The sequence below is a fragment of the Nicotiana sylvestris genome, chromosome 8, assembly GCF_000393655.2.
Source record: "Nicotiana sylvestris chromosome 8, ASM39365v2, whole genome shotgun sequence".
NCBI lineage: Eukaryota > Viridiplantae > Streptophyta > Magnoliopsida > Solanales > Solanaceae > Nicotiana > Nicotiana sylvestris.
The window spans coordinates 150,171,158-150,188,995 of record NC_091064.1 but is presented as its reverse complement, the minus strand read 5'-3'; the positions used below and the strand labels follow the sequence as shown (position 1 = coordinate 150,188,995).

Genomic DNA, 17,838 nt, shown 5'->3' with positions numbered 1-17,838 from the left:
CAAATCAGTAAAAGTCCTGCCCAGTCATACCCATGACGAGATTGAAAAGTTGGTTAAAGAATCTAAAGTTTCACTAGTTCGGAGAATTCCGTTTAAATTTTTTATTTTTTCCCTTTCCAATGGGACATAAAAACCCTTTCAAACTTGCACTATGAGGTGGTTTTAACATAATTTAAAAAGAAAAACAATTTCCCTTTTAAATAGCTTGATCAGATAGTTCAAGAGAAAAAGATTTGACTATCACTTCATGGTTCATATTATTTTTTGAAAAGGTAAGTAAGTGTATTATTAAGATAAGCAGAGCACTAAGAAAGTGCTTGCAAGTGTGTGTACATAATCAGGGAACCCCTTTTATAAAACAAAAAGAGAGGCTCCCAACTGTTCTAAACACTAGACTTGTAAATAACTAGTAGATTATAACATGCTGGCGTCATCCTTTACATCTTGTATGTTTCACCGAAAAGCAAAATCCATAGACATTTGTATTTTAGCATATGTAAAGTGACTTACTTCCCATTGAAGCACCTGGAATGCCTTTCACCCCACAACACCCAACATACGCAAGCTGGCATCATATTCCCCAAAGCTAGTGGCTTTCATGTGCCGATTGGCGATTGCCTCAACATGTCATCAGTTCCTGTATGGTGTTAGGCATAAGAAAAGACAATTCAAACAGGTAAAAAGCAAGCTCTGAAGTTGCCTTGCCACTGTGCAGTGTAAAAATAGGTAGTTGCCACTTCATGATCCATATTATTTTGTTCAACAGGTTTCATGTTGTCATTAGCCAATATTATCTCCCTTCTATGCAGTTTTCCGATGGAACCGTGGCCTCTGCTTTGGTCAAATATTAGTTATTACTATTCTATTTTATTCAAATAACTAGTTTACATTTATTAAAATAATTTGATCTAATTAATTTATAATTTATAATTAAAATAAATGCACAAGCTAATTTGCATTTGAATTATTTTAGAATAAAATATGTGGCAAGATAAGTCAGTTTTAGTGTTAATAGCTTTAAGGGCATTTCAGTCATTTTAACAGTTTCAACACTATTCTATCAAACATATCAACTGCAAATTTTCAACTTCAGCCCTTCCGTGCAGACACGTAGCTGCTTATTTATAAATTCAGCTCTAGCACTTAAAAAAGTGATTTTGAGCATTTGATGCTTAAAAGCTACTTAAATTCAGCTAACCCAAAACGGGCTCTAGTACTAGAATTTTTTTTAAGTATCCTGTGTAAATTTAGTATTAAATACTTAAGAATCAATCTGTTGTTGTTCATTAGCTATACAGATTTTAGGTCAGTATTTCTTTTCCTAATTGCTCCATTAGAATTTCTACCAGATTTCTGGGTCTAAAGTAGGATTATTCACCGATCAGTTTGTCAGTTCTAACTTTGATGATCTAGGTGGCCAGATCCTACGTATTAGCACTGTTTCTAATAGTTTTGGACCCAGACCGTAAGTTATTACTTGTGAGACCAAATGTTCACATACCATTTTGGTTGCTGAAGTAGGTTCTTGGCTTGCCCTATCCATTTGCTCACTGTTACATAGTTAGTTCAATAGAATTCTTCTGATATGTTTGAGAATGCAAATATGATATTAATCAATAGGTATCATTGTGATTACATAGTTCTACTTTAGGAAGTATGCAACTGATATATTGCATATCTAAAATATTAGGGGGTCGAGTTATAATGATTCTAGGCTAATTGAAGGTATCATAAGTTGTAACTCTTTATTGTTGGTAAAGTAAATAACTATAATACTGTTAAAGATAGTTAGTCATATAATGCCATTTAAAAAAAAAAAAAATTCTCAGTATCCCACATTGGTATAGAAGGCCTTAGGTATATATAAACATTGTATATAAATAGGGCTATTGTAAAACACTTAACGTACATCAATAATATAATTTTTCTCATGCTTTATCACATGGTATTAGAGCAACTAGTGATAAATCCTCGCTGTGTAGTAACCAGCGAGTCCGGGACATTCACCATGCCTTTTTTCTGGTGAATTTCAGGCTGTTTTTGTATCACCTCTTATTCGGTGGTTTTTTTACGAAAAGTGACACCACCAGCATGTGCGGAATTCTGGGGCGACCAAACTCCAGAAAACCACACCGGCAGAAACCTAGCCTTGTGCCCTCGCGCTCCTGAAGAAGCTTTGAAGCCGACAGCATGTCAGACCCACGCGCCGGTGCGTGACGCTTGTTCCGGCCATTTTTTGAAAAAACTTCTTCAGGACAATTGTCTCGTCTAGTGATTCCAGCCCTGCCCATACTGTTTTCTTTTTATTTCGAGCACATTGAGATTATTTTGGCGACTACACTAATTTTCCGGCAGCTACAATAATCTACACTAATTTTCCGGCAGCTACAATTATCTTTCGGGCAACTACAATGTTTCCTTCATCTGTTTCAACGAGCTACAGTTGATTCTTTCTGTTATTTGGTGATAATATGCAAGACCTCTCTTCAATCCAACGATGTCTTTGGGATTTGATGTTTTTGGGTAAAAACAGGGGCTTTAAGTATATGTAAACATTGTATATAAATATGGCTATTATAAAACACTTAACGTATATCAGCAATATAATTGAGTCTAACTCAACCCAAAAGCTAGTTCAAGTAGTGAGGATTTTCTAAGACCATATAAAGAGATTACAAACTACACACTCAAGAGAGGATTGACACTTCACTCGCTTAAGTGGCGCTTCACTGCAGGCACCGAGATGCTAAGATATATGCATCGTCCAGGGACTGTTTTGACAAGGCGATGCCAAACAATGAGTTTGGATCGCGCAATGAATATTATGGATGAATAAATGGTTTTCGAGCTTACATGCCATGATTTTTATTTCATATCTTTTACTTAATTACAGTTTTATCAATTTTCGCTGTCCATATAGTTGATATGTTTTTTTTTATTGCATTACATATATATCTATATATTTTTATTTAAGTTCATGCATGCATTTATTCACCAAAACGTGCACTTTAATGCTCCATACATTTAAAGCTCCAATAAACCTTGGGTGCTTTTCTACAGTTCTCACCTTTGGCAACACTAAATTGGGGTGGGGGTGATGCAATTACTCATCCTCAGCCAAATGTATTTCTGCCTATGCCCTCTTACAATTTTCTTGTGTTAGACTAGCATCTGGTTCTCTATAGTTCTCATTTTGCTTGGTTCATAGAAGCTTGGTTCTGGCTTACTTACTCCCCAATCCCCATTGTCTACTACTTTCTGTGATGAATACTGTTCGAGGGTATTCAATGCTTTAGATGTTGAGGCTTCTAAAAGGGGTCAGATTTGTTGTCAGTTGAAGTATGAACAAGTTGTTCTTTATAGTGACAGTCTAATGGGCATTCATTCTGCATCCTGCAGGTTGATTGTCTTCAAGTGGATGGAGTTTTGCAGAACCGGAATCTTGTATATTGTGCTTCTACCAGGTCTATAGCGGACTGTAATTTGGTCTTTGTGTTGTAGATGTTTTCCGTTAATCTTTAATTTGCAAGTGACTTGAATATGATAGTTTATCAATGCTAGAATAAGAAAATACACAGTGAAGAAATATATCCATACCCTATACCAGTATATGTTAGTCATTATAAGTAGCAAAACATTCTTATGCTAATGCTGCTTGATGCTGAACGCTTTTTAAGTTTTCGAACTTGTGGAATTTGGAGTATCTGTTACTAGTGTAAGCCTGGGTTGAGCTGTATTAGTGTCTTCAAGATTGGGTAAGATATCCATCAAACGAAGTACTAGTCCACAGTATTTCTGTTACGGATCTTAATTTAGTAGTACATTTGTTTGATTTTGCCTACTGGGAATTTGCGAATGAACTTTTGCTATTATCCATTTTACCTAGTAACGTTATCATTCATGGCGACAGCAAGTGCTGGTAGAAAAATGTCAAAAATGTCCATTTCATTTTATTCTTCATAAAAACTAAAGAATCTTTATGAGGTCAATACTTGCTCTTGGATGATTTAAGTTGGTCCAAGTCATTTTACATTTTGCTTGCTGCTCAGAACTTTTTTGCACTCTTGGATCATTTAAGTTTGTCCAAGTCATTACATATTGCTTGCTGCTCAGGATATCTGTGCACCTTTTTCAGGAACTTGAACATTTCTTACTTAACCCAATCTACTAACAAACTATTACGACCCTCTTTCTTATTATCTTTGTTGCTGGTTGTGTTTCTAATGCTGTATATTTGCTCTACTAGTGTTATCACTATGATTGTCTCTATCATAACGATTATTCTGTTGTCTCTTATTGGAGAATGCTCTTATCTCCTAATTGTCCAATCCTGCATCTTGTACTTTCAGCAAAGGTGTAGGGATGCTGCAAAACTTTTCACATAATTACAGTACATGCTATTAGTAATTGCAGCTTAAAGAACTTGTGTCCTTGTTTGTAGCAATCGCTTTGTAACTGTGAGTTGTTGATATATCATTCTTGCATGAGATATCTACCATTCAGTTGGAACTATAATTATAGATATCTACCATTCAGTTGGAACTATAGTTATTTTTCTGCTTGTTGTATCATAAAAATGGTACTTAAGAGATCAATAATCAAATTCCCCAAAATTTTGTTCCTCATATTTATGTACGCTACTGGCAAACTGAAACAGGAAGCTGTGGTTGTTAGTTGTAGTCCTTTGGGTGCAGTGTTGATATGTTATTCTTTTATGATTAATTTGTCAGAGTGACTGTTAAAGGTTTAAAGCTTCAGTGCAGCAATGAGGTTGTTGTTAGCCTGTTCTTTGAGTGTGGTGTCTGATAGTTATGGTTTCTTTCTTGCAATATGTTGAGGTGAAAAGTGCCTTTCCGTAAGGTTTATTCTCATTTTTGGCACATTTAAAGAATTGGTGTACCATATTGGGCAAAAAGTTAATTTGAAATTTAACTTGAACCAAACATTTGCTTCATTAGTCATGAGACTGTAGTTAGCTGAAACCCCTCTTTGAAGAGTCCAGAAAATTTTGTTATGGTAGCTAAAATAGGCATAGAATTTTATTTGAGGTGGCATACCTCCACACAACAAACTAGAGAGAGTTAGAGAGACAGAGAGAGCTTGAGTTTCCTCTAAATAAAAAACAAAAGACTTCACAAGCATAATTGCTATAGGCATCACAATGCATATGCCTATCACAAAGAATGATAAGCTCACAGATAGTATGTAACCTTGTCCAATATAAGCTGATTCGGATCCTGTCCTTTGTCTTTCGGCCACCAAAATTCATTTACTTGGTCGCTTCTTTTGTACTTTTTCTGCCGTAAGCATAGTGTTCTGGTCATATAGAAAACTAAACAGAAATTTTTTGCAACTTCTGGTTGCCAGGTAGCTTGCTAGATGCCCCAACATCAACTAAAATTTTTGACATATAAAGACTTGAGGAATAAAAATCCTCTTACTATATTTTGACTACTTAGTCCAGATCCTATTTCTGACACTTATCTTGTGGCAAAGGAGCTGGCATAATGCTGTCCCCTTTTTGCGGTTTAGGCTTTAGCTAGTAACAAACCTGTATGTTAGACAAATTCGCACCAGATATTGATCTTATATCTCTTAATTGGTTATAACCTGCTTTAAATGAACTTGCAACCAACAGACAATAAAACTTGAACTTTGTGCTGAACTGGCTTTGAGGTTTTGATTTGCAAGATTCTTTTATCTGGTACGGCTGAAGTATTATCCTTGTTGTCCTTGTATACTTTTTTGCAGCTAAGTTGAGGGCTTTACATACAGTATTGGAATTTCACTTAATGAGTTGTTTCCTCCTCTTATCCTAGAGTTCCTCTAAACTATGTGTGGTAATTTCCATAGGAGCGTTTCTCCAGTCTTGCTCAATTGAGGTGGTCCTTGAAAATTTGCCAACTGAATATATTAGTATAACTGTATAAGCTATTAACATGCACATTTTCCTTCACATCTTGCTTATTTGATCAGGTCCTTTACGATCTCTTTTGCCCTTTGGGTATTGAACTTCGGGAAGCCATTACAAGTAGAAATTCTGTTCTGGAAATATTGTTTTTTTTTTTTTTTTTTTTTTGCTTTCTGTTCTCTCAGTGATACTTTTATGTAACGAATTTCAGAGCGCCTCTCTGCTGTTTAACCAGGATTCTTTATTTTCTGTAGTGCTGGTAAAAGTTTTGTTGCTGAGATATTGATGTTACGTAGAATTTTATCATCCGGAAAAATGGGTCTTCTTGTACTTCCATATGTATCCATTTGTGCAGAGAAGGTGAAGTTATCTTTTAGCTTTCAAAGTGGTCTTTATTATACATATAAGGATATATAGTATATTTAATTCGTATCATGTCATGTTAAACTTGTTCAGGCAGAACATCTTGAGGTCCTTTTGGAACCAGTTGGGAAGCATGTTCGCAGTTATTATGGTAATCAGGGAGGTGGTAGTCTTCCAAAGGATACCGCTATAGCTGTCTGCACTATTGAGAAGGCAAATTCCTTAATTAACCGACTGCTAGAAGAGGGTCGTCTGTCGGAGCTTGGTATCATAGTGATTGATGAACTCCACATGGTATTGACTTTAACATTCTTTTCTGTTATTGTTTTATTTTATTTTAATGATATCCAGCTAAACCCTCCTATCATTTTAAGTTTACGTTCTATTTGCTCGAAGCTGCTGTTTTGGCGTCTTTGCTGGAACTCATAGTTATATGTATTTATTGAATTCTAATTGTCTTGGTCTATTGAGCTGCTTTCATGTTAGGTTGGAGACCAGAATAGGGGTTATCTATTGGAGTTGATGTTGACCAAGCTTCGCTATGCATCTGGTGAAGGAAATACTGAGTCATCCAGTGGAGAAAGTTCAGGTAGTAGCAGTGGAAAAGCTGACCCTGCTGGCAGACTCCAAATTGTTGGCATGAGTGCAACTCTGCCCAATGTGACAGCAGTCGCTGATTGGCTTCAAGTAAGATGAAATTCATTGCTTTTTTGTTCTTTCAATTAAAATCTTTATCGATAACACCCATGCCAGTTTCAGAAGTATGTAAAAGTTGGGTATATGGCTCAACCAGTCATCTATAGAGTTAGTCTAACTATCTATACAAAGGGGATTCTTTCTTTACACCAAAAGCGTGTCATAACATAACATAACATAACATAACATACCCAGTAAAATCCCACTATGGGGTCTGGGGAGGGTAGGATGTACGCAGACCTTACCCCTACCCCGGAAGGGTAGAGAGGCTGTTTCCGGGAGACCCTCGGCTCAACAGAAAAGATAATAATTTCAGAAAAGAAACGAAAGAAGAGATCTGTAACAACTAAAGAAGCAAGAGAAGTAATAATAATATCTTAAAATACACCAAATAAGTGAAAGGGAGTGCAATAATACAATCATATGCAAAACAACAAAATAGTGTGAACACAACATAGACCGCTACCAGACATAGGTAAAACTCTGTCAGACTACCCGGTACAAAGAGGGAAAAACTATGAACTACCCCTAGCCTACAACCCTAATGCTCGACCTCCACACGTTCCTATCAAGAGCCATGTCCTCGGAAATCTGGAGTCGCGCCATGTCCTGCCCGATCACCTCGCCCCAATTCTTCTTATGCCGCCCTCTACCTCTTCTCGTACCTACCAAAGCCAACCGCTCGCACCTCCTAACTGGGGAATCTATGGTTCTCCTCCGCACGTGTCCAAATCACCTAAGCCCCGCTTCCTGCATTTTGTCGTCCACGGTAGCAACGCCCACCTTTTCCCTAATATCTTCATTCCTTATCTTATCCAGTTTAGTATGCCCGCACATCCATCTCAACATCCTCATCTCGGCTACTTTCATCTTCTGGATATGTGAATTCTTAATTGGCCAACACTCAGCCCCATATAACATAGCCGGCCTAACCACCACTCTGTAGAACTTACCTTTGAGTTTCGGTGGTACCCTCTTGTCACACAGGACTCCAGATGCTAACCGCCATTTCATCCACCTCACCCCAATACGGTGCGTGACATCCTTTATACTTCTACATCTCCTTACACCAAAAGTATAGATGAACAACGTTAATCTATTTATATTTGCGTCAATTTCAATATTCTGGAACAAGTTGCTATTTTTTTCATTCAAAATGAGTCAAACGAGATGTAATATTGTTGTCTCCAAGGTCATGTTAGAACTGGAGATCAATTGGGAGACATTTTCACAAAAGCTTTGAATGGAGCTCGAGTTGAATATATCTGTAACAAGTTGGGCATGATCAATATATATGCTCCAACTTGAGGGGGAGTGTTGACATACAAGTTGTCTAGCACATGTATACACATGTACTACATCATAGCTAGCACATGTATATGAGTTGTATAGTAGGTGTAATACAAGTTGTGTAGCACATGTATACACATGTACTACATCATAGCTAGCACATGTATATGAGTTGTATAGTAGGTGTAATTAGGTGTATGACAACTAATAGATTAGGTGAATTAGTATTATAAATAGGCCTTGTAATCTTCTCTTCTAGATATGAAATATAGAACTTCTTTGGTTTCTAACATGGTATCAGAGCATTGAAGTTTTTTCATCAGTTTGTTGTTGAGAATATTTTTTTTCCCCGTTCGAATTATTTTTGTTCAGAACAGTCTTTCGTTGCTTTGATTCTATTTCTCTGTTTCCGGCCATTTTTTGCCCCGGCCGATTCTTTACAGATTTTTCTACTCACTATTCCGACCAAAGTGGTACTGTCAGAATTTTTTTTTTCCTGACAACTTTCATTTTCCAAGATCACTGTTCCGGCACTGTTCACTGTATTGTTCACTGTTCACTGCACTGTTCACTGTTCAAATATCACTGTTCACTGCACTGTTCAAATTTCACTGCACTGTTCTTGACTATTTGATTCTGCTATTATTCGGGTGCAAGATGACTGAAACGAAACCTACCGGTGATGTCATTCCGGTTATGTCCAAAATTACGGAGAATAAGTTCATGGGTTTCAATTACATGGATTGGAGTAAGACGATCCGTCTCTATTTGCGGAGCATCGACAAAGAGAACCAATTGGTTGATGATCCACCCAAGGATGAGACTAAATCAGTCTAGTTAAAGGAGGATGCAAAATTGTTTCTCCAAATCAAGAATTCGATGCACAGTGAGGTAAATGATCTAGTTTCTCATTGTGATTATGTGAAGGATCTAATGGATTATTTAGATTTTTTGTACTCTGGCAAAGGAAACTTGTCTCGCATGTATGATGTGTGCCAGGCATTTTACCATCCATCCATGCAAGATCGCTCTCTCACCACTTACTTCTCAGAGTTTAAGAAGGTGTATGATGAGCTTAATGTTATATTGCCGTTTAGTCCAGATGTGAAGGTACAACAGGCTCAACGTGAACAACTGGCGGTCATGAGTTTCCTTTCTGGTCTTTCTCCCGAATTTGAAGGGGCCAAATCGCAGATTTTATCTGGGACTGCTATCTCTTCCTTGAAAGAGGCCTTTACAAGAGTGTTGCGTACTGAAAAGTCTCATCCAGGTCCGACAGCCACGATCGATAGTGGTGCTCTGCTTAGCCGCGTCCAAAAGAATAGGAGTCATAGTAATCGTAATCGGAGTAGCGATAGCCGAGACCTAAAGCAAGGGGAAGTTGAATGTTTTTATTGTCATGAGCTCGGTCATACCATACGTTATTGTGTGAAGCTTCAGAATAAGAACAAAAAATCTCAGTATGCCAACATCGCCACTTCCGAGACTATTTCTCCATCTCAGTCATCATCTCCTCCTATCAATACTATCCCGAGTCAGGTAAAACCACTAAGTGTCTCCTCTCTTTGTCATCCAAATGGGTCATTGATTCTGGTGCCACAGATCATATGACAGGTAACTCTAAACTCTTTTCCACTTTTCAGTCACATACCCAATGTTCCACAGTTACTTTAGCCGATGGGTCTACCTCATATGTTTTAGGGTTCTGGCACTGTTAACCCAACATCTTCTCTTTCCCTTAGTTCCGTCTTAAATTTGCCTGATTTTTCTTTCAATCTAATATCTGTCAGTAAACTTACTCGTACTCTAAATTGTTGTGTCTCATTTTTTCCCAATTATTGTCTTTTTCAGGATCTTACGACAAAGCAGATTATTGGTAAAGGTTCTGAGTCTGGGGGTCTCTATGTTCTTGAATCACATGTGCCGAAATCCATTTCTTGTTCAACTGTGTTGTCTCCCTTTGATGTACACTGTCGATTGGGTCATCCATCCTTGTCTAGTTTGAAGAAGTTATATCCTCAGTTTCAGAGTATTTCCTCTTTAGATTGTGAGTCATGTCAGTTTGCTAAACACCATCGCCTTCCTAAAGTTTCTAGAGTCAATAAACGGGTCGACTTACCTTTTGAGTTAGTTCACACCGATGTTTGGGGTCCATGTCCTATTATCTCTAAAACTGGTTTTAGATATTTTGTTACCTTTGTGGATGATCATTCTCGTGTTACTTGGTTATATTTAATGAAAAATCGTTCGGAGTTGTTTTCAATTTTTTGTGCTTTTTGTGCTGAAATAAAAACTCATTTTAATGTTTCCGTTCGTAATTTAAGGAGTGACAATGCAAAAGAATATTTTTCGGATTTGTTTAAAGATTATATGGCTACAAATGGTATTCTACATCAATCTTCTTGTGTTGACACCCCTTCTCAAAATGGGGTTGCGGAACGAAAAAATAGACATCTTCTTGAAGTAGGCCGAGCACTCCTCTTTCAAATGAAAGTGCCAAAATGTTTTTGGGCTGATGCCGTCTCTACAGCTTGTTTTTTAATAAATCGTATGCCATCTTCTGTACTTCATGGTAATATTCCTTACAACATTCTTTTTTCCTCTAAGCCATTATTTCCTATTGAACCCAAAATATTTGGTTGTACTTGTTTTGTTCGTGATGTTCGTCCACAGGTAACTAAATTAGATCCAAAGGCCCTTAAGTGTGTGTTCTTAGGGTACTCACGTCTTCAGAAAGGTTATCGGTGTTATTCTCCAGATCTCAAAAGGTACTTAGTGTCTGCCGATGTCACATTCCATGAAAATTATCCGTTCTTTTCTTCATATGTTTATAACAGTCCTGAGGAAGAAGATGATACTTTGGTCTACACTGTCACACATCCAGTTAGTTCTCCAACACCTCTTCCTCAGTCACCCGTTTCCCTCGATCGACCATCCGAGCAGCCACCTGTTCTTCGTGTGTATACCAGGCGACAACAAACCTCAGAACCCGATCCTTTACCTACTTCTGCTTCGTCGGTAGATCCAACCTCCTGTGTTTCAGATCCTAGTTTGGATCTTCCTATTGCCATTCGCAAAGGTACACGACAATGTACTTATCCTATTTCTTCTTTTGTGTCTTATGACCATTTGTCTACTTCTTCTAGCTCGTTTATTGCATCATTAGATTCTGCTAGGATACCTAAAACTGTTCGTGAAACATTGTCCCACCCAGGTTGGCATGATGTAATGATAGAAGAGATGATGGCTTTAGATGAGAATGGTACTTGGGAGTTGGCCGATCTGCCCACTAACAAAAAGGCTATTGGGTGCAAGTGGGTATTTGCTGTTAAGTTTAACTCCGATGGGACAGTAGCTCGCCTTAAGGCACGCCTTGTTGCAAAAGGGTATGCACAGACCTATGGAGTCGACTATTTGGATACTTTTTCCCCGGTCGCCAAGTTAGCTTCTGTTCGATTATTCATTTCCATGGCAGCTACTTATGATTGGCCTCTGCATCAGCTTGATATAAAGAATGCTTTTCTACATGGAGATCTTCAGGAAGAAGTATATATGGAGCAACCACCTGGGTTTGTTGCTCAGGGGGAGTGTGGAAAGGTATGTCGTCTTCGAAAATCTCTTTATGGGCTGAAACAGAGTCCCCGTGCTTGGTTTGGCAGATTTAGTGAGGCTGTTCTAGAATATGGGATGAAGAAAAGCAATTGCGATCATACGGTGTTTTATAAAAAGTCTGATGATGGTATTCTTTTATTGGTAGTATATGTTGATGACATCGTTATTACTGGAAGTGATATTACAGGAATTTCAACTCTAAAGTCTTTCCTTCACACTCAATTTCAGACGAAAGATTTAGGGCAACTAAAGTATTTTTTGGGAGTTGAAGTTACACGGAGCAAGAAAGGCATCTTCTTGTCCCAAAGGAAATATACTCTTGACTTGTTAGCTGAAACTGGAAAGTTGGGATCTAAACCATGCAGCATGCCAATGGTTCCTAACACACAACTCGTGAAAGAAGACGGTGAGTTATTCGAAGATCCAGAGAAATATAGGAGATTGGTTGGGAAACTGAACTATCTTACAGTAACTCGTCCCGATATCGCATACTCTGTCAGCATTGTGAGTCAGTTTATGTCTTCCCCAACAGTTCAGGCATTGGGCGGCTCTGGAGCAGATTCTTTGTTATCTAAAGGGATCTCCAGGACGGGGTCTAGTATATAAGAATAATGAACACACTAACATTGAGTGTTTCACAGATGCAGATTGGGCAGGGTCAAAAGCCGATAGGAGATCCACGACAGGATATTGCGTTTTTGTTGGTGGAAACTTGATTTCGTGGAAGAGTAAGAAACAAAATGTCGTATCTCGATCTAGTGCGGAAGCAGAATACAGAGCTATGGCACAATCTGTGTGTGAGGTTGTATGGGTACATCAACTATTAAGTGAAGTTGGCTTCCAAACTACATTGCCAGCAAAGTTGTGGTGTGATAATCAAGCTGCTCTTCATATCTCCTCTAATCCTGTATTTCACGAAAGGACTAAGCACATTGAAATAGATTGTCACTTTGTTCGTGAAAAGATTCAACAAAAGCTCATCTCTACAGGTCATGTTAGAACTGGAGATCAATTGGGAGACATTTTCACAAAAGCTTTGAATGGAGCTCGAGTTGAATATATCTGTAACAAGTTGGGCATGATCAATATATATGCTCCAACTTGAGGGGGAGTGTTGACATACAAGTTGTCTAGCACATGTATACACATGTACTACATCATAGCTAGCACATGTATATGAGTTGTATAGTAGGTGTAATACAAGTTGTGTAGCACATGTATACACATGTACTACATCATAGCTAGCACATGTATATGAGTTGTATAGTAGGTGTAATTAGGTGTATGACAACTAATAGATTAGGTGAATTAGTATTATAAATAGGCCTTGTAATCTTCTCTTCTAGATATGAAATATAGAACTTCTTTAGTTTCTAACAGTTAGCTTATACGTCATTAAGATTGAGCCAAAAAATGGAAACTTTACGGTCAATTAGTATTCCAAAATATTCATCCATGCCCCAGTTTTCTCCCTTCCAAATAACTCCTTGTAACATGACTTTCCAATGAATGATTTTGCTTTGGACCCACCATACTATCTTGTCTGATCCATCTCCTTATACTAAGCAGTCATAGAATTTCCTTAGGAACTCCTCAACCCCATCCTAGTCCGAATACTTTGTTGCCAACCTGAAGCTTATATCCAACTTGATCCACCAGCCATTCCTTCTTAAATAATCACCAATCATATTCTCTCTTTACCCGTTCACTGTACCAAACAACTGTTGATATGCATCCTTTAAAGTTGTTCGATCACACAACGGATCCTTCCAAAAGTGAATCCTATCTCCATACATGACAGTATAACCTATGTACTTAGTGAACCTATCCAGCTATCCTCCCCTTCATGTTCTCCTTCCTTAAGGCTCACCTCATTAGAGTATGTCATCTCATCTGAGATTGCTTAAAGCTTCATATTCAACACTTAAGACAAAAAAAGAAAAGAAGCTTCATATCCTGTGACTATTGTCCTTCTCCATAACATATTCTCCTCCACTGTAGTTTGTCCAATTGTGCCATGTTAAAGGTTTGGCAATCTTCGGATCTCTAACACCCCCCATGCCCCTCCCCCATTAGGTGAGGGCTTTGGTCTTTCTGAATCTTTCAAATGATATTTCTCTTCGTCCTCCTTTCCTTCCCACAAAGTTGTTCTTCTTTTTCTCCAATCTGGTTGCAGTACTTTAGGGCATAGTAAAAAATAGAATGGACATCTTGTACTTTTAACATTTTAGCAAAGTCATGACAGTGGTATAGTGGTATAAGTTTGGATGACCATAGTTGGTTACAAAAGAGCATTTTGTGCCTGAGTTTCGAAGATGACAAAAGCGTAGAATGGTTTTCTCTTGGAAGATTCTTTGACTATGTCTCTTAAACTTCTAATGTTGAACCTTGCGTTCTTGGCTCAAGAGCATCCTGTCATATCCCCGGTAATAAATCCTTTTTCATGACTCTTTCTTATTCTCAATCTCTTCCAACATTCACATTGACAAATTGGTCCCAGACCATGGCAATCGGAGTAGGTCAAGCTTCTTCCCTTCTTTGACCTCAAATTTAGTTGTATAATTTTTAGGAGTCCCTTTAGTCTCATATCAATGAGCTGTTTTTCCAAATGTATAACTTATTTGTGACTTCAATCACTTTGTTTCCAAACATGATCAACAATATGCGGCAGATAATTTGTAGCTGATGTGTATCAAATGGACTTTATCATCTCAAATTTTTGAAATAACCACAGCTTGCTCCTTTTCCGCGAGTTTCTCCATATACTGTTGCAATATCCTAATCTATCTGAATTTCAAAAGAATAATACCTGATTTGTCTCACTTGTCTATCTTAGAATGTTAGTCATGGCAACTTTGTAACATGCCGTTCTTCCTTCACCAGTCATCTTCATAATCAGCAAGAATCCCCTTTCTCTTTAGTCTATTCACATGTTTGGGTCCTAACTGAATCAGCTCAACCTTGAGTATCTTTTTATGTTTTAAAATTTGATTTTTATGTTGTTCAACTTAATTAAACAATAATCTGAGGTCTTCCCTGTTAAATTGTTATATGAGGAAAGGGAGCAATTGAAGCTACAGATCATCATGCTTTTAAGCAATTTGGATCACCCACACTGTGGTGAAATTGTACCTTAATTTATCTTCCAGTATTTTACTCTACCTGTTTGTGTTTTTATGTGAGTATGGGGAATCGGTGCCTCTTTGTGCATTTTATCCTGAATGTCTCATGAAGCTTTTATTGTTTCTTGCAGGCAGCTTTGTATCAGACCGAGTTTCGGCCTGTTCCACTGGAAGAATATATAAAAGTAGGTAGCACAATTTATAACCGAAAAATGGACATTGTCAGGACAGTCTCAAAAGCAGCTGAGCTTAGTGGTAAAGATCCAGATCACATTGTGGAGCTCTGCAATGAGGTATAATTTCTCTATTACTTTTGTTAGTAGAACTTTATTTTGTTGAAAAAAGTAATAGAAGGAAAACTATATCAATCTGAGATTTATCAGGTTGTCCAAGAAGGCCACTCAGTGCTAATTTTCTGCTCAAGTCGCAAAGGATGTGAATCTACTGCTAAGCATGTGGCGAAGTATCTCAAAAGATTTTCCTTGAATCACTTGAGCGACCAAAATGAGTCAATTGATATTACATCTGCTATTGATGCTTTGCGAAGATCTCCAGCGGGATTGGATCCTGTACTGGAAGAGACTCTTCCTGCTGGTGTCGCCTATCACCATGCTGGACTCACAGTAATGTCATTTTAAAGTATTGTGTATCTTTTGTTTCTTTAATACGTATGTTGATTCTTACGTGTTTTCTTTAGTTCTCTTGATTTTCCTGTTTTACTTCGTTGGTGGTTTTTTTTCCCCATTATTTTGGAGTAAATCTCCATTCATCTGAGGGTTTTTTCTGCCATGAAGGTTGAGGAAAGAGAAACGGTTGAAACCTGTTACCGCAGAGGACTTGTACATGTCTTAGCAGCTACATCAACCTTAGCTGCAGGGGTTAACCTCCCTGCTCGGAGAGTCATCTTCCGACAACCGCGTATTGGTCGTGACTTTATTGATGGCACAAGGTACCAACAGATGGCTGGTCGGGCTGGTCGGACGGGTATAGATACAAAAGGAGAGAGTGTACGTTTTGACCCTTTCCTATTCTTTTCTTTTTCTTGCTCATTCCGAGCTTTCATACTTGGAGAGGAAAATGAATTTCAGTCACAATTTGTAATTTGTAGGTCTGATTTGCGAGCTATTCTCAGTAACATGCTAGTTAATTACAATTTTGAACTTGATTACACCTGTTAGACTCTTCTCATATGTTTCTCTTTTTCTGTCTGTATTTGCGTTGTTTTCCTTTCTATTTAAGTCTTCACTGCGGCTTAAAATGTGCTATATTAAGCTTAATGTTGTTTTATTGTTTTATTACATCAGGTGCTGATTTGCAAGCCAGAAGAGGTCAAACGGATAATGGCACTTCTTAATGAGAGCTCTCCGCCGTTGCATTCTTGTTTATCGGAAGATAAGAATGGGATGATCCACGCCATATTAGAAGTTGTTGCAGGTGGTATTGTTCAAACAGCTAGTGATATTAACCGGTATGTTAGGTGTACCCTTCTCAATTCAACAAAACCATTTGATGATGTGGTTAAATCAGCACAAGATTCTCTTCGCTGGTTATGCCATAAAAAATTTCTTGAATGGAGTGAAGATACCAAGTTATACACAGTCACACCTCTTGGTCGTGCATCTTTTGGCAGTTCTCTTTCCCCTGAAGAATCACTGGTAACATCTGAAGCTGTTTCCACTTGCTATCACTTTATTATATTATTTCTTGTTAATTTGTTCTTCTACCCGAATGGTCAGTGTTTACAGTTATGCAATTTGAGTGGATTTCAAATATTGGGATGGGAATCCAATAATGCTCGTTCTCTTGTTTTCTAGGTTGTCTTGGATGATTTGATTAGAGCGAGGGAAGGGTTTGTGCTTGCATCTGATCTGCATGTTGTTTACTTAGTGACACCCATTAATGTTGATGTTGAGCCTGATTGGGAACTGTACTACCAGAGGTTTATGGAGTTGTCTGCCCTGGATCAGGTAACTGAACTGTAGAGTTTTGCTGCATAATCATCAGTTCATTTCTAAACCATTGTCATAATCCCATGATTTTTTTCTTTTTTTGTTGGGGGAGGGGTTTTTGTGTTTTTATTTCCCAAGTTGTTCTATGCTCTGTCCTCCTGTCTTCTCTGTGAGATTGCCCCATGCCCATCTTGTTGTATTTGCTTGATTGAACCTTACATGCTGCTAGATTATCCTTCACTTGCTTATTGTTCAGGACTTGAACTTGGTTTTGCCACGCCTTTCACTCATTTGATGTATTTCCCAATAGACAAATAATATGACCATTAGGCTCAAGTATTACCCAAGGCAGGACTTCAACTGCTCTGAAATTATTCAGCTCCTGTCAATTATCTAAAAAATATTCATCTTCTGCCTTGACAAATAAGTTTGGATGGGTTGAGCTTTTTCTAACATTTGTCAGCTTTGCAAGGAAAACATGCTAATGGTTCATGAGCTATGTTTTGTATAGTTGAAAAAGAGTTCTTGTGTACATGCAAGGTACTGTAGTTTGGAGCTAATTTCACGTTCTCTGACACAGGAAGTGTATGACTCCTTAATGTTAACCGCATAACATAAGTTCTTTCTCTTCAAGGATTTGTAGCTGAAGTATCTTGCATAGTCAACTAGGATCTAGGATGCCAGGTTAACTGGTAAATTATGGAGTTTTTGTTTTCTTCCTCTACCCTAAGTATCTTATTACATCAAGAGTTACAGGAAAAAAACGTTCTTCAGCAGGAACAGGTATTTTAATGATTGGTCACTTGGTTTTAAGTTCTCAACAGTCGATGCTAATTGAATACTTTAGTTTGAAGGTTTAATCATTTAATGTTCAAACTTCAAAGTGATTTTAATG

The 17,838-nt window shown here is 37.8% G+C and overlaps 1 protein-coding gene across 3 annotated transcripts in view; it reads left to right on the top strand.

The window, feature by feature from the left end:
* Positions 1-17,838, top strand: part of LOC104214195 (helicase and polymerase-containing protein TEBICHI) — a 36,695-nt gene that overhangs the window by 5,118 nt on the left and 13,739 nt on the right. For all 3 annotated transcript variants that reach the window (XM_070153340.1, XM_070153339.1, XM_070153341.1), the window contains exons 5-13: positions 3,400-3,464; positions 6,166-6,271; positions 6,368-6,568; positions 6,761-6,961; positions 15,126-15,287; positions 15,378-15,617; positions 15,789-16,001; positions 16,299-16,649; positions 16,809-16,961. In XM_070153340.1, coding sequence (XP_070009441.1) covers positions 3,400-3,464; positions 6,166-6,271; positions 6,368-6,568; positions 6,761-6,961; positions 15,126-15,287; positions 15,378-15,617; positions 15,789-16,001; positions 16,299-16,649; positions 16,809-16,961 — 1,692 coding nt within the window. The remainder of the gene's footprint in view (positions 1-3,399; positions 3,465-6,165; positions 6,272-6,367; positions 6,569-6,760; positions 6,962-15,125; positions 15,288-15,377; positions 15,618-15,788; positions 16,002-16,298; positions 16,650-16,808; positions 16,962-17,838) is intronic.